The following is a 26,461-nucleotide window of genomic DNA, read 5'->3' as shown; positions in this document are numbered from 1 at the left end:
TAATTATTTTGAAACTGAGAAGCAAACTCCTTTAATGTATAAAGTGAAAAATCAGTTTATCTAATACAGCCATCTTTTTGTAAATATGGAAATGATTTAAGTAAAAGCTTTAAATTTCTCTCATTATCCTGAAAGAGGATTATAGTTGTTGAGTTTAAAGTTTGATTTATTGATAATAAATCTGTTTGCAAGGGTCAATTTTTGTATTTTTTACCCTGTGAAAGAGATCTTTTTGAATATATGAAAAGAGGTTATCACAATTCTTATATTTATCACAAAATAAGGACAACAAAAAATTCCTGGCAAAAGGAGTAGGTCCAGTAAGACCCCTTTTTGGCCCCAAAATATAGCAGTTTTACAAAATTGTTAAAATATAAACTTTTAGTTATTTATTGGACAGTAGAATGCTTCTGCTACATAAATATGGGCTGTTTTTGACAATACAATGTACATATATATCGGGTACCAGCACCATAAAGTCATGCTAAATTACTGAAATCTTCACAATTCTAGCATTTTAGTTAAATTTTAGAAGGTTTTTGTGTAAAACGAAAGTGGCCGCATTCGTGTTCATCCTTTATATTGAAATGTAAGTTGTATTTTATGATAATACATAACATATATAAAGGTTGAGGATGAACACAGATGAGGCCACTTTCATTTTTGACAAAAACCATCTGAAAAGTGACATTTTCTTGCATATTTAGTAGATTTTCATATTTGAGCTTGAATCGGATGGTTTTTAATGACTTAATCAGTTTAAATCTTTCACATAAACAAATTGATTCAAATGAAATAGACACTTCAGTGTTTAATAAGTTATCAAAATATTTCGTCAGATGAACCTGAAATTTGAGGCCAAAATCGGTCCTTACCGGACCTACTCCTTTTCCCACAAAACAGTAGCATTAACAGCGATAAATGGTTAACTCAGATCTACAGGATTTTATATATAAAAACAATGGTACTATTTTATAATGGAATGTATATTCCAAGATCATTAAGTACCTAAAAAATTGATTTTCATAAAAGTAGATAAAAATATTTACATCAATAATTTTAAAACAAACTTGTTCCAAACATTTGATAAATATGATAACAGTAGGAACACGTTAAACATTTCATATCAATTGTAACTTAAATGGCTAAAATAGCCATCATTACTTTTCAGAGCTTATCCTAGCATTAACAAAACGTTTAGTAACTCAGCTACTAACTGACTAACATGAGCAAATTATAACAGCAGTAACATTGAGGTCAATTCATAACTTTTAAAAAAAATAGCCATCATTACTTTTCAGATCTTTAAGAGGAACAAAAAGATTGTAAAATTCAAATTAACAGCAGCGTGAATATTCAATATAAAGCAGTAATATTGAGGTCAACTAAAAAAATGACCACTTTACTTTTCAGATCTTTAACAAGCATAAACAAATGGTCATATCTAACAGAGAAAAATTGTAAACAGCAATTTCAAAACAGCATTAGACCACTTTTCTACTATTTTTGTTAATAAAATATCTAATATTGTATAAATTGTATCAAATTTAAAAAAAAAAAAATACTTATTTTGCTTAGAATTCAACTAGGAAAATGATCTCAATTATTAGCAGAACTCACAAATTAATGTACCCTTTTCAGATGCATTATGATAAAATGTTAATATTCATGTCAATGGATAAATCCTAAAACAATCCCGATAAAAAAATATAATAAGGATGAACAATACAATCAAGAACTATATAATTGGTAAAATTTTCAAGGATTTATAGTGAAAGATGGGATATGTAGAGAAGAGTACAAACAGAACCCCTTATAACCATATCCTTACTACCACCCTTCAAATAGAAGAAAATATAACCTCTCATATATTATCAAAGCCATTATATTTTTCAATCCCTTTTGAAAAAAAAATCCGTAAAAGATGATATATTTATTTGTAGATCAGTTTTGAGCCTGACAATTTTTTTAACATCTATAAATAATTTAAATATATGACAAAATTTTGGCATTAATGGTATGTTGAAAACAAAGGCATTTATTGGATTATATTTATTTGTGGGTATCAAATTGCATGGATTGATGAAAAAATGGATTTTGAGATGGATATTGTCAAAATATACCTATTTTTTTAAAACTTATAATATTGAACACACAAATATTTGATTGTAGACATACAGCCATATCCCACATTTTTGGCACAAATGCTTGGGGTACATAACTTAAGAATAACAAATTACATGAAGATTCACACAAAGATATCATGTTAAATGAACAATCATAAATGCAGGATGAAGATCTTCTGAGGAGAAAGACTGTGGGTATATCACATAAGATCAGTATCAGTCCTTCCTACAGGTCTCATGAATAAAATTCCTAAAAAAAATTAAAATAAACATATTGACAATGACAAAAACTAAAATACATTAAAGTAGTACAACTTAAATATAAGTTGAAAAAACTTGGTGCATATTGTAATATTCTAGGAAATATTCAATAATAAGAGGGTACAGTACATCAAATTTGTTCTGTTCTTTTCATCAATAGACAAAAGTGGAAAAAACAATAAAGTGAAACTAATTTTAAGGTTCGTTTTAATTCATTATATGTTTTCTGAAACTTTAATTGTATTAAGGTGGTATACTAAAAGGTCGATACCAGTGTCTTACAAATGTTTCCAAGTTGAAGGCCTGACAGCCACTTTGAGATGAAGAATGTCTATAACTCAACTGTTTCGTTGCCAAGTTTACGTAAGAATTTTATGTCATGGCCCATAATCCTTTATTTCCATTTAAGATTAATAAAATTAAAAAAAAACGAAATGGGGAATGTGTCAAAGAGACAACAACCCGACCATATAACAGACAACCGCAGAAGGTCACCAATAGGTCTTCAATGCAGTGAGACATTTCAGCACCTTAAGGCATCCTTATTAAACTTACTTGACAATATTTGGTATTTCCAGAGCTTTGAATATATGTTTATGTCCAAGACCTTCAGATGCATTAAATGATATAAACTCTATAGAGGCACTGCCTATCTTTCTGGTCTTCTCAGCAGCTTCATATAACTACAACAAAAACAACAGCAGAATATTAATGAATTGCAGTTTTTGAACATTAACAAAACATACTAAATATTATTTTTTTTAATTCAATAGATGTACTGGATATTGTTCTGGTGTTTCTAGCAACATCACAGAACTATCACAGTGATTTGTATTCTCTATATTTTTCAAATCATGAAAGTTTTGAAAAATTATTGGCTTTTGAAATTAGCAAGTTAAGGATGTACACCTCTGAGAAGCCAAACATTTCTAGAATTAAAACTTTTTTTCTAAACCTGATTTTTGGGTTTATAAGACTGTAAATAAATAATTGGTGAAGAAAAACTCATATGGTGGTGCACTTCTTTCTTGCTACGGCCCTTTGAAAATACCCTATGTTGATGATTTTCCTGTTTTTCATCAATATTTACCTATTTTGGGGCTATTATCAAGAAAAAAAGTACAGTTCCACATTTAATCTATTTATACTTTCAATAAAGATGAAATGGATCAATCTGTATAATCTTACTTAAAAAAAATATAGGAAGATGTTAATATAAAAAAGTTTTATCCTATTTTGATGCTATTTTTGTGTCAAATGCTGTTGATTTTATATATTTGGGATTTTTCTCAGTTTTAAGATCAAAATGCATATTATTTCAACTTTACAATTATAATGATTGAAAAATACATATCTAAGAAATTTGAAAAGACAAAAATGATATAAGAAGTACATGATTCTTGTAAAAACATTTTTTGCACCCCTCATCCATTTTCTAAAAAAAATTGGCTAAAAATGACTTGGTTGTAAAATTTGAAAACTGGATTATTCAATAACTATTCTTTGTTAATACACAATTTTTTCACAGAGTTATGATGATTATATCTTTTTTAAATTCATTGATATTTTCCAGTTGTATCTCAGTTTTTGTAAATAATTCAAGAATGAGATTACAATGAGACATTAACTTCAGAAGAATACATCCTTAATGGAAGCTTAACATTTTTCTTTTACTTTTGTGACAGATTTGGTTGTTGCACTAATATACCACCACCCTTAGGCAAAGTTGACCTTAAAATAAATAGGGAATTTTTATGTAACCAGTTTTCATTTTCATGTAGCTCCCAAACCATTGTTTGAATCTAAACATCCCAGGCTTTTAAATGTTCAGGTTTTTATTTCAATTTTTTATTAATGACCAGTCCACCAACCTTTCTTCCCAGTTCATAAGGAACAATTTCATCATCTTCAGCATGGATCATCATCAATGGTGATGTAACTTGAGCAATGCTACAAAAAACAAATTAAAAGGATTCTAGATACATGTAAATTCAATTTGTGTGTCCTATTTTTTATGTATATTTGTCAAAAAATCCAACAGCACTTGAACCATGAACTGTTTGTAGGTTTGCTTAACATTAAAACAGATTTGAAAAAAAAAACACTAGAAAATGTGCCTATTGAAAATGTAGCATTCCTTCCTCACACTATCCTATTTTTTTAGTTCAATGAACCAAGAAATCTGAATTGTATTCTAATGTGGCTCATATTGTACAAAGATAACATCATAATGAACATGTGCACTAAATTTTAAGCAAGTAAGCAAGCCAACAAATGTCAATACTGTGTTTAGTGGCTTATGTTTACAATGTCTATTTTTAAGGGGTAATCTATTCCATGGGAGATAACTCTTTTATTAAGTAAGAGATGACATCAATTCTTTGTAAGCATTCAGTTGTTAAAAACTAAATATTCTGTGTTATTGAATGGTTTACAATGCAAATAATAGACACAAACATATAGATTCTACAACTGCAACAAGTGTGTTACGATATTTCTCCACTCAAGACAGTTAAATTTAATATTTAAAGCGCGAGGCTTGCCGAGCTTTTTAAATAATCAAAATTTAACTATCCAGAGTGGAGAAATATTTTAATACAAGAGTTACAGTGATGAAATATAGATTCTTACACTACAACAAGTGTAATATTACGATATTTCTCCACTCGAGACAGTTAAATTTTATTATTTAAAGCGTGAGGCTTGCCGAGCCCTTTAAATATAAAATTTAACTGTCGAGAGTGGAGAATTATCATAATACACGAGTTATAGTGTTGGAATCTGTTTCTCTAATGCTTTTTATCGTTCTTTTTCAAAGATTTTCAGAAACTTGTGTTCTTTATATGCGACGTCATCAGGCATTGTCGCCTTTTTTCATGACATCACAATAAGATTTTTATTCTTCCTTAACAAAGATTTGATGAAAGTTGTGTACTTTTGATGTGACGTCATCAGTCATGGTCGCCTTTTCCCATTTTCAGCATTTCTATCTAAAGCTTGATTAACCTTCTTGAATACTTATACATTAGGTGCATTTATTTTCGTAGGAACCAATTTTCATAGATTGGAGATAAATTGTACATTTGTGGAAATTTGATTTCATGGCTTTGCCAAAGTCTCTGAACAAGGGGTCATTGTATGAATACCAAGGGCAGATTTCTGGGAATATTTTGATTGATGACATAGCGAATTCCTGAAGCATGACCTCTTAGTCAGTCAATAGGCCCACACTTATGAAAATTCATGATCAGCCACTGAAAACTGTTAAATTTCATCAGGAACATTGCATCAGCTTGGGAGGTACATATCTATTCTAGATTAAAGTTCTACAATATTCATGCAATAATCCTTTGATGTATTGGAAAGTTTGACAAACTCTTTAAAAAATAAATTGTCACGAAAGAAGTTATTTAATATTATACAATTACTGTATTTTGATGAGGTAAATATGCGGTTTTATTGACTTTTGAAAAACTGATATTCACTGAGGCCGACGGTAGTACAAAAGACAGTAATTGTTTTATTCCATATTCCGAGAAAAGAATATGATTTAACGACAAACATATTATACCAAAACAAAGTTTACATGAAACGTAACGTTGCATGTAAAAGCACGCGACGTTAAGCACGGTGAATAACACTTTCTCAGGTGAATATTGTTTTTAATTCAAAATCCAATTCATATAGAGAAACCTACTAAAATAATACCAATATGGAATAAGATATGATATTGCCCACCAATTTTTTGTTTCATTCTGCACTAAGTATGCTGTTGCTATACAATACAGGATAACATGTGTATAAATTCCTAACAATATATACATGAAAATATGCTTACTTCTCGTCACTACTGAAGTAGATACCATTCTCAGCTATTGTGTCTATAAATATCTCTTTAAACATTGGCATAAATCTGAACAACTGAAATTATAAAAGAAATCTTACAATCTTACAATCTAAATACACTATTATTATGTGTTTACAATTTTTTCCTTTAAGCTTAAGGATTTCTTTCACTAAAATTGGTCAAATAATATATAAACGTGCAAAAAAAGTAAAGTCAACTTTGCAATAAGTTATTGTTTGGTTTTATTTCAGAAGGATGTCTGACAGTTTTTATGAGAAACAGAACGACAAATGGTCAGTTATTATTTGTATTGAACCAATAATAGTAATATGACTACTTTCCTACTGCTAGCATTGTTGTAGTTTTCATAGTAAATTGTTTACTCACAGCAGTAAATGGATGTCTTATAGCAGCATCTCTGATGTTATTAAATGGAGATTCTAATACTACTCCATCTGGATCTTCATCTAAAAAATAAACAAATAATGTTTACCGGTATATAAAAAAGGACTCTAGTGGCAACACATCAGATTGTTTTCTAAGGGAAGTAATTTGAGTGAGTTATTTCCCTTGGCAGTCTAGTTAAACTTTTTATTTCTTAATTTTCTTATTTTGACACCCTTAATTGAAGCATGTGGTACAAGGTAGTCTGAAAAGAGATACTTACCAGATTGAGTGATGGATTTACCAAGGCCTAAAGAAATGACTTTTGTTCAGAAAAAAACCTTTTCTAAATTCTAGCTGATTAAAGCTGAATTTGTCATATTTATGAAGGAGTTTTAGAAATGTTGACCTCAATGTATGGCTACTAACAGAAATAATTCTTGCATAAAATGAACCAATAAAAACTACCTTTAGTTGCATTTTACCATATTCACATTATATACATTTAAAAAACAAATTAAAGGACAGATTTTGCATCTGACAAACAACTGTAGGAAATTTGCATAATGAATAAAAACATAAATACTGTATACACTTACTTTTAATACACAGTAACCTGGCAAGCTTTGTTGTTATCCTACAAAAATCAAACATAAATCTTATTATATTGATAATCACAGGAATTAGTGTTGTGTATTTACATATCAGTCTACAATGGCATTATTAAATAACAATTTTGTCATTCACTTTATCATTTGCAATTCAGAATTATCTACTTCTGTTCAAGGTCAGTTTAGTTTGTATCAGGTTACAGAATAAGTTAGATCTTTTTTTATTTCTTATGTCCAGCCTTCATAAGTTTTCCTGTCTATGCATTAATAGTTTATCCATCTTTCTAGATTCTGAGATTTGGTTAGATTTAAAAGAAGGTAGTTTTTGGTTGTATGAACTTAAAGCTTTAATAGTAGACATCTTCATTCTGAAGTGAACTTTTAAAAATATTTGCTAAGTAAAACACTGTTGGAAAGTTTTATTTTTGCTTATATAACCAGATCTTCTTTCCTTAATGATAACAATCGATTAATGTTAGACGTAGTCTACTTTGGTATTTTACATAAAAAATATATTATGTATTTCCTTGTACAAATGTTATTTTTCAATTAACTTTATAATGTCAAGTGCCACTCTTTGCCAATACTTGAATTCATTGAACCCTCATCTATTCTCACCAACATTTATGTGGTTTAAGTCTCATGTTCTCTTCAGAATCAAAGAAGATAAAAGAAAGATTAACAGCAAACAACAACGATTAAACTTACGCAGTGCCAAGAGAATGCCCCCAGAGTATGACGGATGAATCTTTACTTCTTTCCTTTATCCATTTATACATGAAGTATCCATCCTCCACAACTCCATCCTCTGTTGGATGACCTTTGGAATCACCATACCCTGAAAATAAACATTCCTTTAGTTACTCTTCTTCCTAAGGCAATTAATGATCAACTTAAAATATTTTCATGTAATTTGATGCAGAATGTTTTCGATATTTAATTTGTTCAGATAGAAATATATTTCAGGTATGATAGAAGCATAAAAACAAATTAATTGTATAAATAACCTACACTTTTAACAAACAATAAATATTGCAGCTAGTTCAAAGATTGATGTGAAGTTAACAATAAGAAAGCACCCATTGTTTTTTTTTTTAATTTTTATTATTTATAACTTCCAATTTACAACATAATATACACAAATATAAGAGCAATATATAATATATAAATCTATAGATATTATCTAATCAATACAACTGTCTATTAGGAAGCAATTTTTTTTTTTTTTTTTTTAAATACAAATATAAGATATAGAGTAAAGCCGTTTGAACACCGGAGAGAGAGAGGGAGAGAGAGAGAGAGAGAGAGAGAGAGAGAGAGAGAGAGAGAGAGAAAGAGAGTGAGAGAGAAAGCACCCATTGTTGTGCCAAGCATGCTCCCAGAGATATTTGTGTTTAACTCTATTTCATTGATTTATTGGCAAATTATTCTTTTGGTATTTGCTTTGGAGTTTGTAAATTTTGTTACACTATTTTACCTCTGTAGTCAAAAGCTACTACATGGAAATCTAATGATGCCAGTAGCTTCAAAAGCTGAACTCTGTGCCATCCTCCTCTGTAAATAAACACAATGTACAATGTACTTTTTTAGATGAGATGATTTCTCTATAAGTTTACTTTAGACATAAAAAATATAAACAATTGATCAGAAAAACTCATTTAAATTCAAGCCATGCGAGTAAAAGGGGAGATAATAAAGTGTTCTTTAAAGTATTTCATATAGCATGTATAGCACCATGTTTTTTTTTTTAAATAGACATTTCTGTAAAATTGTAGCAACACATTTATAATTCATTATCTAAAAAAATCTTTACGACAACACAACAGTGTAAAACATATACATCGAAGCAACATGATGTTTTATGACACTGTACACTGTAAATTAAAAACATTCACTATATAGACAAGTCTAAAATACTCTTTATAGAAAAACAATAAAATTGTCTCCCCTAGGAAACTTAGTTGAACAAAATCTAATTGTTTAGATTTTATGTTTATTGGTTTTATAACAGAACTTATTTTTAAGCTTTCTGTGGAAAGGTCTGTAGACTGTGTTTTTTTTTTTGCATTTCAATTAATCTGATTATTTTAAACTGCAAATTAAGTACATTATGTTTTACTGTTTTTATTTAAAAGGCAGTGTCATTTTCCCTCCCACTGCCTTGTTTATTAATCAAGAGGTGAATTTCATAGTCTTTTTCATTTCAAGACTATACAATATGGGAACCAGTCTTTAAAGTTTTTAAAAGCAAAAAAAGAACTTCTGATAAAATTTTATAAATAAGGTGACCTCATTTATCCCCTTAAACTTAAAGTTTGTCAAAAAAACCTAAAGCCTAATTTTACTTGGCCTTACCTTGTCCCAGTTGTTCCATGAAGATAGAGTATAACTTTCTTCCCATTGCCTAAAGGTTTATCAAAATCTCCACCTTTTTCTACTGAGGAGTTGGCCAAAATCTGCCTGTAGAATAGAAAACAATATAAAATGATATGATGCTACGTACATGTGTATGTCCATAATAATCAAACATAAAATTTCCTGCAATTGTTAATAAACTGTTATCACAGAGATATGTCTTGCCTTTTTGTAATTTTGGCAATGAATTGTGCCAATTAATGCTAATACAATTGCAAACCAAATATTAATGACCTACCACAAGTGGATCCCCATAAATTGACCTAATCACAAACTAATACATGCATGACATGTAATGTAAGCAAACCAATCAAAGTCAATAGACCATGACTGAGGGGGCGGAGCCAAATCATCACCATGGCAATGAGATGTGGCAATGGTAATACATCTGCATACCAATTATCATTGACATACCACTAGTGGTTCCCCATAAAACTGAGCTAATCACAAACTAATACATTGTTGACGCTGTCGCCGGAAACAGCATACCTATGTCTCGCTTTTTGACTCCGTCAAGGCGAGACAAAAATTGACATAATTTTGCACCATGTACTATATATATATATGTTCAAAGTGTTGACAAATTCTGCTTAAAATATTCAGATTAAAATGAATGTCTAGATACAAGAAGGATTCCAAATAAAAGCAGTTAGCAAATTTTTTTTAAGTTCCGATCTTTTAAATCGATTTTCACAAAATTTATATTCACTATGGTACATTATTTTAGAAGATATATGGAACATTCAGTGAACATGTTGTAGAACATATAAAATGAGAAAAACATAAAGGTATTATAAAGATGAAGTTGTAAATGTATATTTTGATTGTCTAATACTTAGTACCTACCAAACGCCTATTCTACTCTCCTCATTTACATCTAAATAAAAGTTTCTGGCTCCCCTTAGTCCAAACTCCCATGGCTTTGTCAAGTCAATAAATGGTGGCCATCTTACTGAAAAAGAATGAAATTCAAATGTACATGTGTATATTGGTAAACTGCACTTAATTATTTTTTAAAAAGGTAATAAGCTTAGTGGTTTTAAATAAGGATTATAATTCATTCCTATTCAAGCTGGTTTCATAACGCTATATATCAAAGGGGTTTTATGGATGTTTTGAAAAGGGTTGTTTGTTTAGTGGTCTTTAGTGTTTTAGTTTTGTTTGTCATAATATCATGCATATAGTGTGGGTTTTTTTGGCTCTTGTCTTTTTTTTTTATGTGGTTCATAAGTGTTTCTTGTAATAGATTAGACCGTTGGTTTCCGTGTTTGAATGGTTTTACAGTAGTTATTTTTTAGGCCCTTTATAGCTTGCTTTTCGGTGTGAGCCAAGGCTCCTTGTTGAAGGCCTTTCCTTGACCTATAATGGTTTACTTTTACAAATTGTGACTTGGGTGGAGAGTTGTCTCATTGGCACTAATACCACATCTTCCTATATCTTTTCACATTATTCAAATCAAAGGTATATCTACTTGAGTTCAAAATATTCACTGCAAGTCTTTGGTTTTGTGAAGTATTTTGTTATTTTTGTTTGTCCTTTTATCTTATTTTTCTTGTACACTTAAATGTTTTTCATTATTCCCTTGAAATTTCTTTTTCAGAGCTCAGTTCAGTTTCATTGTACCCATATTCATGACGATGTGACTTTTTTGAACTTTATCTCTAGCATTTATTCTGACTTTCTCTTCCCCATTACACATTCAGACATAGCTTACCCATATTAAGGAACACCATCTTGGAGTGTATCCATGGATTTGTTTTCACAAACACAGGGATAATAACATAGAGAAAGAATAACAGCCCACAGATCTGCTTCAGGAATCTCTTTAAAATATGTCTGTAGAAGCTGTGAAAAGAAATAAATAACAAATAAATACAAGGTTTTTTTTTTTTTTTTTTTTTATATAAATAAGACTGTTAGTTTTCTCATTTGAATTTTTTTTACATTGGGGCCTTTTATAGCTGACTATGCGGTATGGGCTTTGCTCATTGTTGAAGGCCTTACAGTGGTATTTGGATGTTAATGTCTGTGTCATTTTGGTCTCTTGTGGACAGGTGTCTCATTGGCAATCATACCACATCTTCATTTTTATATTTGTCCATCAAGATCAATTTTAAACCATGACATCAGAAATTAAAGATTTTTCTTTCAATCCTCACATTTTTTTTACTGTGTGTTCATTATTATTTGTAGGATGTCAATATCGTGAATTTAGTAGGTACAAGTGAACTAATAAATTAAATGAACCATGAATAACAAAGGAGTACATGTACATTATGTAGGTTCAGTTAGATTGGCACATAAACTGTAAATTTAAAGTTTGCATGGGTTAGGTAACTGTATGAATATTCTATTGTGTAAATATATGCAAAATGTATGTAATGGTATGTGGTGAGACTTAAATAAAGTATTGAATCTGAATCATATTTTTATGACATCCTTAATTAAGGCTGAGACTACTATAACTGTGTTATAGTAGTCTCAGATTAAGGATGTCATAAAAATATGATTCAAATTCATTTAATAAGAAACCTCATTATTTATTAGTTTTTATAATTCCCTGAGTTTTAGTATGTGTGTATGGTCAAATTTAATCCTAATCATGTTAATCTGTATTTGTAACAGTATTTAATTTACATAACAATGTGTGTACCAACATAGTCTATTTACATTTCGCCAGGGGCTATTGTTGACCGATCGATATCCTGGGCATGTCGCCTCAATTTTTATAGACATCAGAGTTTTTCAAGTTCACTCTTACCCTTTATTTTCAGTTTCTTTTTTGTTTATCTTCGGGGAACCATTCTTCTGTTCCTTGGCTTTATTTTCTTTCGCCTCTGAATTAACAGTTTTCCTCTGTCTAACGTTTGACATGACTTTCTCTCCAACTCCGGTCTGTAATGTTATGATGGACTTTGCCCTTAGTGCTCCCGTCAGATGTTACATGCACTTTCATTGGTCAATATTTTGATGACCAATTGCAGACAACATCTCAATGTAAATAAAGTAACACGTGCGTTTCTAAAAATAACACAAGGACAGACTACTAGAATGGCGGATTATACAGACTTCAAATTTCCAACAACAAATACAACAGATGCTAATGCCCATCTTTCTTCTTCTTCAAATCAACACTTCCCATCACAAAACGTAGATTTGCCTTCACTAACAGTGGATAAATGCACCGCAAACTGGACATCACACACTCTTCACACTCTTCAGATAGAGCCAGTCACAACTGAAGTTTACACTCCAATGCAATTGCTTTTATTTACTTTCAGTAATACTATAGATAATTCTGCATCCAAAGAAACAATTGACATGTGTAAAAATTTGATTATTAACTCAAGATGCCCACTCAATAAATTAGACATTGATGAATTGGAAAATTCAGATACTTTTGAGTGTTTTAGATTGCTGATGGATAAAACTTTAAATGGACAGTGGTCGCATAAAGTTGATTTGTGGAATATTTCACCAAACACATATGCAGATAAGCTAGACAAAGTCCAAACAAGAATTTGCAAAAAGTAATTTCAATATTCCAGTTAGATATAATATATCTGTATATATATTTTTTAATCTTAATTATACCAAAAATAAAAAAATGTAATACATGTCATGCATGTAATAAAATTATATTAAAAAAATGTAAAACTTAAAAACAGAAAAAATTGTAACAAATTGACAATATGAATATATTTAAGGAATGACTGTAATATTTTTTCTGTCTATGAAGAAATAACATAAAAAATTTGGTTCACACTGAATAACATGCTTAGCAGGTTATTTAACAGTGTGCACCAACTTTTTTATGTTATTTCGAATAGACAGAAAAATATTACAGTCATTCCTTATAATTTAATTCTAAATTGCTTTTTAAACCGTAGAAAACCATGAAAAAACGTTGATGACGTCACTGTCACATGACTAAATTATGTTTATGGGCTCATAACAAAATAACGTCAGCCAATCAGAGGACGCGTTACATCCATGTTTACGACCAAACAAATAGTAATATAAACAACATGAAACTAAAAAAGTTTGTTATTATATATGCTCTTACAAATTTTCCTTAAATTTGTTTGGAAACATTAACCAGGCATGTGGTCCAAGGACACAGTTATCGTCCTTTGGTTTTTGTTGTCTACGAATATAGTCCCTAGTGTAAACAGTGTATTACTTGCATGTTTTATTTTTATACACTTTCCCAATTTATTTATTTATATTAAATGCATGAAATATTAAGTAGGGGGATGTAATTACATGTCAAAAAAATTTGGGTTCTGAAACTTCATGTTAAGTAGTAAATTGGTCCAGTTCTAAAAGGTCAAATTTTATCACGTCTGAAGCTGTCAAACTGAATTTTACACCCACTTAACACAGAATTGTCAATATTTTGAGTTAGAGCTGGTAGAAGTTTCTATAATTTTGATATTATTTGTCTCACTGGTAGTACACTACACTGTAAAAATATTTTTGAGAAAGAGCAGGTGCGATTTTTTTAATTTGAATTTATTGTCTTAAAGAAATGCACTACGAAATAACTGTGTTATCTGGACATGTGCTGGGAAATAAACATCAGTATTTTGATGGTTGTCTGTTACGAAAGAAGAAGATATTTAGTTTTCATAAAAATTCAGTGTCCCAAAGCCCAAAAATTATGATATTTTGAAAGCCTGTTCTTTTTTTTTCAATAATGCCTCTCCCTGACCCTTTAGCATTCTGGTAATGTGATACTATATTATTTGAATCTTACATTGCTATCAGAAATGGGTTTAAGTTAGAATTTTTTGTATGAATGACATAATGTAATCCTTTAAACAAATTTCAAGAAAAAAGATGCCAATTAAGAAATATATAAAAAAAATACCAGTATTTTCATGTCTAAATCAAGTTTATTGGAAATAACACTATATTATATTATAATAAATTATACTACTATTATATTTAGAGAGGCCAAATAGATGCATTTGATGAATCGATTCATAGTAACTTTTGTTGCAATTTGGAAGAAATTAACCTTTTTTACCTTTGAATAGAAAAAATACACACCTACAAAAGATACAATAAATTTACTCATTTTGGAGTTTGTATTGCTTGGTTATAGTTATTGATATTTTACTACAATTTGTTCACCATGCTCACTACAGACACTGGAGGTTCTAGTGTGTCACAATTTTTAAAATTTCAATAATTTTTGTAAGAAATTTAGCAACATGAGAAAGGAATAACCAAGTTAACAATCAGTGGCAGATCCAGAAAGTTGTATATATATATAGGGCTCCCACTGACTACCTAAGACTTATCGTGCTTCAGTGATTCCTTAAATAATCAGAAAAAAATATCTTATAAAAAGGGGGCTTGATTTTATTGATTTTTGTTTACTCATTTTTGTTGTGCCTGCCATTAACAGCAAAAGTAGTTGAGACACTGGGTTCTGTGGAACCCTTACAATTTTTTTGCTGTTTTGGCTTTAAATTGTCATATATACATGATATATATAAAGAGTTCTATGGAACAAGGTAATGTAATGTATGCTTGTCATGTAGGATAAATAAATATATATTTTTCATTTCAGATTTCAAGTACATGGAGAGTTATTTGCACAACAGCTAATATTAATGAACATGGCAAAAAATAAAACATCACTCACAAAATCAATGTATGGAAAGCTGTTTGAACATTTTGCTGGTTTATTTGGGTTGACATGCATGTAAGTTATTCTATATGAAACAAACAACTTCTAGGAAAAGGAAAGATAGATCAAAACATTTTGCTGGTTTATTTGGGTTGACATGCATGTAAGTTATTCTATATGAAACGAAAAACTTCTAGGAAAAGGAAAGATAGCTCAAAACATTTTGGAGAGATCCCAACATTCATGGTCAGATTAAATTTCTATACCCTCTATCCTGTAAGGAACAAATACTGTAATATTCCTTCAAGTGGAAATAGTATTCCATACATTTTCTTCCATTTTTAACAATATTTAAAAAGAACTCTTCTATGAAAGTTTTTTTTTTATGAGATCCCAGGTTGATTAAATAAGCAAGGTAAATTATTCTACAGCCTTTTTACATCATGAAGTGACAATGGTGTAATGTAATAAAAAAGCAGGAGGATATAGTACAAGCCAATCTTATATAAACAATGGTTTTCTTTCAGAAATGGTCCTAGTCCCTGTGGAGTACAAATTGGTGATAATGTTGTAACATCAAGCCAAGATATTATTTTCCCAGATCTTGTCAACTCAGATGAGACCAGTGAGGACATGAATGTTATTGCAGTGTGTCAGGTAAACTTTATACAAAGATATCAGTCAAGTAACTTGAATATTAGACAGAAGGGAAATAAAAAGCCTGAAAAAAAGCAAAAGTAAAAAACGAAAGGGCACTACACATCAAATGTACAAGTCAATCTCAATGTGATAGTGGAATATTGGAAGTTTTTTATAAAAATAATGCAGTGGGCAAACTCTTTTGTTGTTTCGTTTTATTTTTTTTTCACAATTTTCATACCAACTCCAGACAATTTAGAGCTTGGCATATATGCTACCTGTCTTTTGTTGAAGTCTGTATGTTAACTTCTAGATATATTTTTCTCAGTAGTCGTGTGGTATAAGTAGCTATATACTACCACTAGCATGGCAACACTGAGGACTTGTAGTTTGAACCTACATGTGGAAGATGGACATGAGTTCTAACTGAATTGACTTGGAGTGTTGTGTTTTTCTCCTTGTATTCTGGCTTTCTTCAAAAATGAAAAATGACTGCCACAAAAATGGCAGATGGTACTGAAAATGGCAATAAACACTGATCAATAAATAAAAAAAATGTTGTCATCATGGACATGTTTCTCTGTTTATTCATGATCATATATTATCAAAACTGGGAGTAAAAGTAGGTACTTTGGATAGGTTAGCATATCCTACCTGACATCTAGGTCCCAGTTTTATAGCCAGTATTGAAATGACTTGATGTAACCCTAACCTCTATGGCATTTTTCATGGAATAAGAAGAAAAATATTTTACTGGATATCTGATTTCATTGCTTTAAAAAAGCATCCACACATGCCTATAGAAAACATTTTTAACTTCATGGTTTACCTGTACCAACTTAATCAATTAATGAATTACCGGTAACAAGAATGAATATTATATTATAATTCTGACTACATATTACTTTGAGTTATCTCCCCTTTATCAATAATTTTAAAAGTTATATTAAAAGACTTACTAAAAAGAAATTTGAATATTTTCATTTTTCTTTAAATGATATCAACTTCTGTTTAAATGCTATAATATATTCAAGCCATTTAAAGTTGTTTTGGTTCTTGACTTTTTTGACTTCTCCAATCAATCAGTATTTAAAACCATAGTGTAGATGGCTCTATGGGATGTATAAATACATAGCAACAACTACTCTTATAAGCTAAAAACTGACTGTGCAAGGGCTGTTTAGTCAGTCAAGGTCGTTGAAAACTTCGTGAAATAAAGGCTGTAAAACTGGAAGCCTTGTTTAGGGTGAATTACATGATCTCTGCTTGTTTGGGAACTCTTGCATATATACGAATTGCAAATTATTAGTATCACTGAATTATTCGAACGTGTTACCATATGAGGATTATGCTTACATTTAGAAATGTTATAATATCAAGTTCTTTTATTTTTTAGGTAACTGATGAATTTCAAGCTGTACATGTTAGTAATGATGTTGCAAAACCTGTAAATTGTGGATGTAAAAAGAAGAAGTCAGAAATACTTGTAAAACATTTAAATGACAATCTGATTAGTCAACATGGGGGAGACTTATTAGTACATAAACCTCTATCAAAGTACAATGGAATTCTGGGAATTATTGTTCAGAAAACATTTGTAAGTAAAAACGTATACATACCTGCCAACTTTTCAAAATGCCCATAAGGGGTTTTGCATGCAAGATGGCTGTCATATTTATAAACTAAAATGTCAAGGGGACCTGCAAATGTATTTTAATGTTGTTTTTTTTTTGGCTTCTTTATACTTTTGTAAGTCTATAGTCATTGTAAAATTAATTGTTTTGTTTAAATTGTTGACAAAATTGCTCTTTCAAAATTTTAATTTAGGAGCCTCCATGGGAAAAATCCCCCGCAAATAGTGACAGTTGGCAGGTATGTGTATATGATATTTATATTTATTATACGTCATGTCAAAATGCCAGATTTTGATTGGCTAATACGAGGGTGTCAATTTACTCTATTACCCTTCATGGAGACGCTTGATCAAGTGTGCGCTTTATTAAATACGACACTATTCTTATGCAAATACTCGATTACCCTTCACGGAGACGTTTGATCAAGTGTGCGCTTTATTAAATACGGATGGTTATGTACAAGATGTCACAGTTTATTACTTTGAATTTTAAAAAATCAACAGTAATAACAGAACATTCAGTATAATAAATTAAATAACACATAGCTGAGAGGGTGATAGAGCAGATTGGAACCCCTAGAAAAGGCATTGTCAATCTTTGCTTTGCCGCGGTTGACAATGTTTTCTCGGGGTACCAATCTGCTCTATCACCCTCTCAGCTATGTGTTATTTATATAATAGTGTAATTTTTAGTGAAACTCGTCCAAAAGCTTCCTGCATGTATGTCCTCCGCAGTTCATTAGCCTTTTCATATGTTGTTTTCTTTGAAACCACTTTTTAAATTAGTCCATGCAAACCAAATTTTGTCACACTAATTCTTGAGTATCTTAATGGATGAACTTGGGAAATATTTAGAACATGGAGAATAAAGTACATGTTTAATCATCATCTTTTTCCCCGGGGCTCAAAGGAAAAACAAAAGATGCTTAGAGGCATAATGCCTACTTTGAAAATTTTACTAGAGAGATTTTTATCTATGCAACTCTGCATACAAAATATTTTAAGAATCTCAATTTTTGTAAATATATATGATATGTAAATGATAAATTAAATGTATATCTTTGTTGAAATATGTAATAGAAAAAATTGAGGAGAGGGGTATTTATCCATGACATAAAATCAGTACATGCATGGGAATTTCTCGCTACATTAAAGACCTGTTGGTGACCTTCTGCTATTGTTTTTTCTATGGTTGGGTTGTTGTCTCTTTGACTTATTCCCTATTTCCATTCTCAATTTTAAATAAAAATAAAACACCACAAAAAGTAAGGAAACAGGGTTTTTATTTTTGTTCTTCATCTCAAAGTCACAGAGAGGCCTTCAACATGAAGCAAACAAAAACCTCTCACCTCACTGAAAGTTAAAGATGGCCGCTAGTACCTTTCTTTATTTTTTAAAAATGGCTGGCATAGCATACTTCCTTGTGATGCATGTGCCTGCTTCCTTGGTGCTCAAGGGTATGTATCTGTTCCATGGTTCATTTGTATTTTGCGTAACTTCCAGTTACAATTTTTATAACTGAACATTAAAGGCTTTAGTTGTAAGCTATATATATAGGCTGCTTTACCTCATATCAAGTGCAGTGTTGGTAAAAGGGAATTGAAGGGATAAGAGGAACACTGAATATCAATATAACACCACACATACAACCTTCTTAAATTTTATTTAAATTACCACCTTTTAGTTTAGTTCCCTATCTTTATAGGGGAAGTCCTTCCTGAAGAGCCCCTGGAATATTCCCCCCAATTATTTCATTAGTTCTACCATGGCCTCCTCATGTAGAAGATTGAAAACCATTTTAAAATAAACCAACACGCATATGATGAAATCTACCTTTTCAAAATCATCATTCAAAGGTAAATAATCATGTCATAAAGTGTTGGTAAAAGTTTGAATGTAGATACAGTGTTCCATTTACAATCTTCTTTTACAGGTTACTTTTGTACATTTTCGTTGTGATCAAGTGCAGTTTGAAAGAATACAAAGGAAAGAGGATGATTTTGCCAGTAAACCAGTAATATTCTTTAGCAGACCATATAATTATTTGAAACCTGATGACAGAAATGAACTTATAGAACCATTTTTGAGACTAGGTTTTCTTCAGTTTAGTCGGTATCATTAAGGTACACCCTATATATTGTATTTAGTGATCACTTGAGAAATGTTATTTTTAAGTCCTCATTCTGGGAGGAAGGGCATTAAATGTTACTCTTTGACATAATTCTACGTTTATTTTTCATGTTTCAGATTTTTATGTTACAAAGATGTTGTATATTGAAATATCTGTTATAAAATTATGAAAAAATCTTAGTTGTATATTTTTTTTTGTGTCGGGTACTGTTTTTATGTTTTTTCTGATGTAAACTTTTTATGAAAATACAAGATGTGTTGGATCTGAAAGCTGAAACAAACAAAAAACAAAGGAGTAGGTCCGGTAAGGACCGATTTTGGCCTCAAATTTCAGTTTCATCTGACGAAAGATTTTGACCTCTTTTTAAACACTTAAGTGTCTGTTTCATTTGATTCAATTCTTTTTTGTGAAAGATTTTAACTCATTTAGTCATTAAAAACGATCTGATTCAAGCTTAAATATGAAAAATCTACCAAATATGCGAAAAGATTTCACTTTTCAGATGGTTTTTGTCAAAAATGAAAGTGGGCACATCCGTGTTCATCTTCAATCTTTATATATGTTATGTATTATCATAGAATACAACTTCCGTTTCAATATTTTGGATGAACACGAATGCGGCCACTTTCGTTTTACACGGAAACCGTCTAAAATTAAACTAAAATGCTGGAATTGTGAAGATTTCAGTAATTTAGCATGACTTAATGGTGCTAGTACCCAATATATGTGCATTGTATTGTCAAAACCAGCCCATATTTATGTAGCAGAACCAGTCTACTATCCAATGAATAACTAAAAGTTTACATTTTAACAATTTTGTAAAACTACTATATTTTGGGGCCAAAAAGGACTCTTACCGGACTTACTCCTTTGAATACTTCAGGAACTCTATATTACCAAAAAATAAAACCCAAATAATAACCAAATCAACTGCTGACAATTCATGCCAAAAGATGAAAATAAAACATTTTTCTTTAATGTTAATCTATGAAAACAGCTGTGACTGTGACCTTTTACAGAGTGCCCTGAAATCAATAAAGTTTTTTTGTTCCCAATTCATGTTATCTAACAAGGATTGTCTGAAGTCAGACTTATGTTTTTTAAATACATTACATCTAGAAAAATAAACTTCTTCAAATTTCAGTTTTATAGTCAATGTGGTCACGACTTTTGTCAAACTGACCTCAAATCCAAGAGAGATTTAGCTGATTCTGCTGTGACAGTTGGCCTTATTTTTAAGATATCGTCTGGAAACCTTAACAATTTTAATTAAACCCAGTATATATGTAGGACTCTAAAGTGCAATGGTCACGCTATAGTGCGATGGTCTATGCTAAAGTACGATGGTGTCTCACGCTAAAGTGCATTGGTTGTTTGTTCGCTAAAGTACAATGGTGTATCACGCTAAAGTCAATGGTCCAAAGGGTAAGATTCAAAGTATTATAACATCGAGGATTGAAAAGTCTTTTTGCAGAAGCTATTATGCTAAGGTATAACATATGTGATAGGCTTTACAATTTACCGGTAGAAGTAATTGTTTCTAAATTAAAAGGTCAAACCAAGTAATAATTGCTATAAAGGTAATTTAGGATTTGCTAATATTATATTTCATATAAAATGAATTTTAAACAATTCGGAGCATATTGAATATTTGAAAAATCGGTGTAGATGGCCGTTCACAGTAATGTTACAACCTCCCTTAAATTTGTCATTGAAAATTAAAAATCCCTAGTTCGTTCATTGTCAGAATATGCAACATTTATTTGCACCAGCTTAAATCTAAATGCGAGAGAAATTCAATGTTTGTGGAGGTTTCTCCTTTTTCTGTATTTTCCTACAATATACAGTACGAACTTATGTTTTAGCAGACAATTTAAAGTTAACGCTTGAAAACATGCATCTCTATTTTACCGACGTTACTTTTCATTAAAATCGACGGCAGAGTAAACTTCCAAATAAACAATGATTAGAATGTATCCGTTCGCTTCAAATAGAAGCAGGATAAGTATGCGTATACTGTTTTGTATTTATATAGTATTATGGTCGACTGTAGGATAAAAGTCTTTTTTCAGCACTCAAAATAATAAACATTATGATTCAGCAGACAAAGAACGGTTAAATTCAATCAATTACTAGCACTCGTAAGTCATGGACAATTGGTGTAAACATTGTTAATCAAATATTGCTAATAAATTTATAAAAAAAAGACAATGTGGTATGATTGCCAATGAGATTACTATCCACAAAAGACCAAAGAGACACAGACATTAACAACTATAGGTCACTGTACAGCCTTCAACAATGAGCGAATCCCATACAGCATAGTGAGCTATAAAAGGCCCCGATAAGACAATGTAAAACAATTCAAACGAGAAAACTAACGGCCTTATTTATGTAAATGAATGAACAAAAAACAAATATGTAACACTTTAACAAACGAAAACCAATAAATTTACAGGCTCCTGACTTGGGACAGGCACATGGTATGTTCATTTTTAGTTTGTATAAACAACTGTTAATGTCATTATCGAACTACGTTTTTACGTTTATATTTTCCCCGACCATCGCACTTAAGCGTATGGAACCACTTACTATAGCGTAGACCATCGCACTTTAGCGTGATCATCGTACTTTAGCGTCCCCATCGCACTTTAGAGTCCTACATATATATATCAATTGATATTGTGACATTGATTTGATATTACTGACCTCAAAATCTACAGGGATCTTTTTAATCCCAACACTCAACCTTTTGTCACAATTTCAGTTAAAACAAAAGGTAAAGTGACCTTGAATGTTAAAATAGTTACCTCAAATTTAACTCGTTTGCCCCCAATCCCACCTGTAGGTGTGATGGCGACAGTTATGCTTTGATGGCCCGTATGACCCTCCATACTTTTTTAACTGTCCCAGCTGAACTGTTATGATAGCAGGGACTTCAACCAAGCTGTTCATGGTCCATAAACTATTCTCACATATCTGTTTATGACAATTTGGCTTTTTGAAAGCCGTTTAAGAGTTCAAACTCGATAAAAACGTGAAAAGTAGCCAAAATCAGCTTGGTGTGGTCATCTTTTTTTGGCTACAACTGAACTGGTAGTGACTGTAGGTATAAACTGTTGTCATAAATGCATGCATATGTAGTACAGAAACTCGAAGAGGTATTATTTGACCAATATGAATCTAGTCTGTAAAATGTATGTCACCCTTTTGTCAAAAAACCGTAAAAATGGACGTCTAGGTAGACCTGACTTGACAATAATAATTTCCAAGCAATGGACTGCTGCAACTATAGGGTAATACTTGAATGACAAAGAAACACAGTCTTTGGTAAGTCTTCACATCTCAAGGTCGTTTTAAAATCGCAAAACAGACTGAAAATGACGATGTTTCAGTGGGGGTTGGTTTAAACCCACCAGTAAATTTTCCACTTCCCACCCTAGCCCCACCCATGCCATCCGCTCCAAATCTCAATACTTAGTTTAGTAGACCAACATCAAGAGTCTGCTAATTTGCATATAATTTGCATATTACAGCTTATTTTCCAGAAATCTTTTGGTGTCGAATGAGTTATTACTAAAACTATTTTGTTCCCGATTTTTAATCTCTAAAGAGTGTTTAGCCAGTTTTACACCCAAAAACTACCCTCAAACCAAGCTGAAGTCAAATTTAAAGATTTTGATCCGAAAAAAATAACCTTTCACCCCAAATCCCGGCTGTAGTCGTGATGGCGACAACCATTCTTTGATGGCCCATACGACCCTCCATACTTTTTGAACTGACCCCGCTGAACTGCCATGATAGCAGGAAATTTAACCAACGTGACAAAATTAGAAAGACAAACAAGTTCATAAAGTAGACATCTTTAGACTGAGCAACAAGAACCCCTATAAAACAAGGGGTGGTTTCATGCTCTGCCATAGACTAAGCAAATCCTGCTCTACTAGTGGCAGCAGTCATGTTGATCAATCATTACAAGTATCAATTCAGTTGTAAGTTTTAAATAAGAAAAGTGGTATTGCTAACATACATTTTTAACACAATATAAAACAACACATTGAAATCCTTAAAAACTTACTATAATACAAAATGTTCAACTATATGAACCCACGTAACAAAAATTTAAATCACAAAAATACTGAACTCAGAGGAAAATCTAATACAAAAGTCCATAATCACATGGCAAAATAAAAAGACAAAACACATAAAAAACGAATGTAAACACATAAAAAACGAATGCACACGAACTGTCATATTCCGGACTTGGTACAGGATTTAAATGTAGAAAAAATATGGAAACAAATGTCATGTTCCTAACTTGAGTTGGTACAGAAAATTGGACTCTTAGTCTATATATATATTGGCCAATCAGAAAGTTCTGGAATTCCAGGAAATGATAATCTTGAAAGTAAAGTATGATGTTTTTCATTATTACATCATCATTTTTTTTAATTTTTTATTTTGTTTTAGATTGACTATATAGGTCACACAAACCAAAATCAATATCTGTAATCGGAGAGCATGATTCATCTTACAAAATCATCTTTGTCTGCCAGGGACTCGAATTCAGGACCTCTGTGTTACAAGGCATCGCGTTAACCGACTGAGCTAAAGAAGTACTTCGTTGGCTCAACCTCTTACGGCTGACTAAGTATCTACCACATGTTCTAAGGGAAGCAGTTCTGTGACACATCATCATGATTTGGCGAATTTATTGGCTGTCTGCGTCAAATATATGTTATTTCATTATAGCCACAATTTAAAACAATATCTCGTTCATAATATGTCAAATTGTGACCAAGTTTCGATTTTCACTTTTGCTAGTAGGTAAATGTTTCATTTTAACTTAAACTGGCGTCGAATCCTCAGTATTCTGTTATTATATGACATGACTCAAGAATAACACATGTTTATGAATTACTTTAATTCCTCAAGTTTTGTTCTAACATTCGTTGTGGAAAAGACAACCATATAACAATCATGAATAAAGCCATCCGGTTGGCTAGAGATAGCAGAGTATTGGTAAGTTAAATTGAGAAATGAAATTAAGGTTTATCACAAGGAATTGAAAAATATGGCCGTGTTTACATCACAAATTTTACTCTGGGACAAACCTATGCACTTGCTAAAGTTTTAAGGGATGACAGGAACTAGATATATAAATTTTAAATGCATTTTATGTTTTGGAAAATTATAAACTTTACTAGATTTTGTTATCCAGATTTTTCGTTCCTGCAGAAGGTATTACCAATGTTATTTCAACTGATTGGGCGGAGCTAGGTTTTAATTTGCATAAGGACAGTCTATTTGAAGATATGTGTGATAAGGATGATTGCCGTTATAATTATTACTGATTTCTAATCACCTATCAGTGTCATGAAAGGAATTTACAAAAGAATTACTGTACACTTCATTGATGAGTTTATCCTAATTCACCTATCTATAGATGGACTGGTTTATTGTGAGCGAACCGGTTAAACTCCGCCCAGTCAAGTGAAATAAATTGAGTAATACCAAACTAATATTAAATAAGTTGGGTAAGTAGTTTTAAAATCTCCCCTGGTATAATATACGTTGTGAGTAGTATTGATTTAAATGGACAATAGATGGACAATTCCTTTCATGACACTGATAGGTGATTAGAAATCAGTAATAATTATAACGGCAATCATCCTTATCACACATATCTTCAAATAGACTGTCCTTATGCAAATTAAAACCTAGCTCCGCCCAATCAGTTGAAATAACATTGGTAATACCTTCTGCAGGAACGAAAAATCTGGATAACAAAATCTAGTAAAGTTTATAATTTTCCAAAACATAAAATGCATTTAAAATTTATATATCTAGTTCCTGTCATCCCTTAAAACTTTAGCAAGTGCATAGGTTTGTCCCAGAGTAAAATTTGTGATGTAAACACGGCCATATTTTTCAATTCCTTGTGATAAACCTTAATTTCATTTCTCAATTTAACTTACCAATACTCTGCTATCTCTAGCCAACCGGATGGCTTTATTCATGATTGTTATATGGTTGTCAGAAAATAGGTGATTTGAACTGTGTAACTGAGTGGACCGTATCACCTGAAACTCGGGTGTTTGTTTATTTTGCTATCTTCTGCAGACTGGAAAAAAAACTGCACATCAAAATCCAGGTAAGTTTTTAATTTTCTGAAACGTAGACTTTATATAACATTTATGTATCTAGTTTCTGCCATGCCTTTAAACTTTCCTAGATGTACCAGTTTGTATGTACACATATTAAATTTTAAAGTGTAAACACGGCCATGTGTATCAATTTCTTATGATGAATCTTAAGTGGACTATAGCAAAACATCATCTGCCAGAACTTTGCATTAAAAGTCTGTTGTATTGAACTATACGTAACACTTTGATTCATTATGTTACTAGCACACATTCTAAAATTGAAAACAGAAAAGAAATGTTAAACTGATTCACATAGGCTAAAGTTTCTGATTCAAATGATTGTTATCAATTTATTTGCTCTGCATATCAACCAAAGCATATTATCAAGGTTGAACTGCTTAAAGTCGATTTCGCGTTTTCTCACCAATTACATAAAAATATCTTCAAACAACTAGATATAATCACTTGCACTCATGGTACTTTTTTCTACGTTCTCTTTTATCTCTTGTACTTTTGCCTGTGGTAGTGACGGGAGTTTATCGAGCTGCAACTCCAAACGTTTGTACATGTCGTCAATTGTTTTATCAAAATCTTTCCTACTCTTTTCTGCTAACGCTTTCATTTCAG

The 26,461-nt window shown here is 31.2% G+C and overlaps 2 protein-coding genes across 2 annotated transcripts; one reads left to right on the top strand and one right to left on the bottom strand.

Annotated features, from left to right (window-relative positions):
* Positions 1-678: 678 nt before the first annotated feature.
* Positions 679-12,661, bottom strand: LOC134710039 (lysophosphatidylserine lipase ABHD12-like). Its single transcript, XM_063570192.1, has 12 exons — positions 12,406-12,661; positions 11,359-11,489; positions 10,491-10,596; positions 9,585-9,689; positions 8,707-8,783; positions 7,938-8,067; positions 7,218-7,255; positions 6,622-6,701; positions 6,226-6,308; positions 4,259-4,337; positions 2,943-3,070; positions 679-2,376 (listed from the first exon to the last, which is right to left on the bottom strand). The coding sequence occupies exons 1-12, from the start codon at positions 12,516-12,518 to the stop codon at positions 2,343-2,345; spliced, it is 1,104 nt and encodes a 367-aa protein (XP_063426262.1). The 5' UTR covers positions 12,519-12,661; the 3' UTR covers positions 679-2,342.
* A 34-nt stretch (positions 12,662-12,695) lies between these two features.
* Positions 12,696-19,724, top strand: LOC134710037 (uncharacterized). Its single transcript, XM_063570191.1, has 5 exons — positions 12,696-13,174; positions 15,226-15,360; positions 15,813-15,942; positions 17,321-17,521; positions 19,491-19,724. Exons 1-5 carry the CDS (start codon positions 12,696-12,698, stop codon positions 19,677-19,679), a joined length of 1,134 nt encoding a protein of 377 aa, XP_063426261.1. The 3' UTR covers positions 19,680-19,724.
* The last annotated feature ends 6,737 nt before the right edge of the window (positions 19,725-26,461 follow it).

The sequence above is a fragment of the Mytilus trossulus genome, chromosome 3 (genome assembly GCF_036588685.1).
Source record: "Mytilus trossulus isolate FHL-02 chromosome 3, PNRI_Mtr1.1.1.hap1, whole genome shotgun sequence".
Lineage (NCBI taxonomy): Eukaryota > Metazoa > Mollusca > Bivalvia > Mytilida > Mytilidae > Mytilus > Mytilus trossulus.
This window is presented reverse-complemented; position numbering and strand designations above follow the sequence as displayed.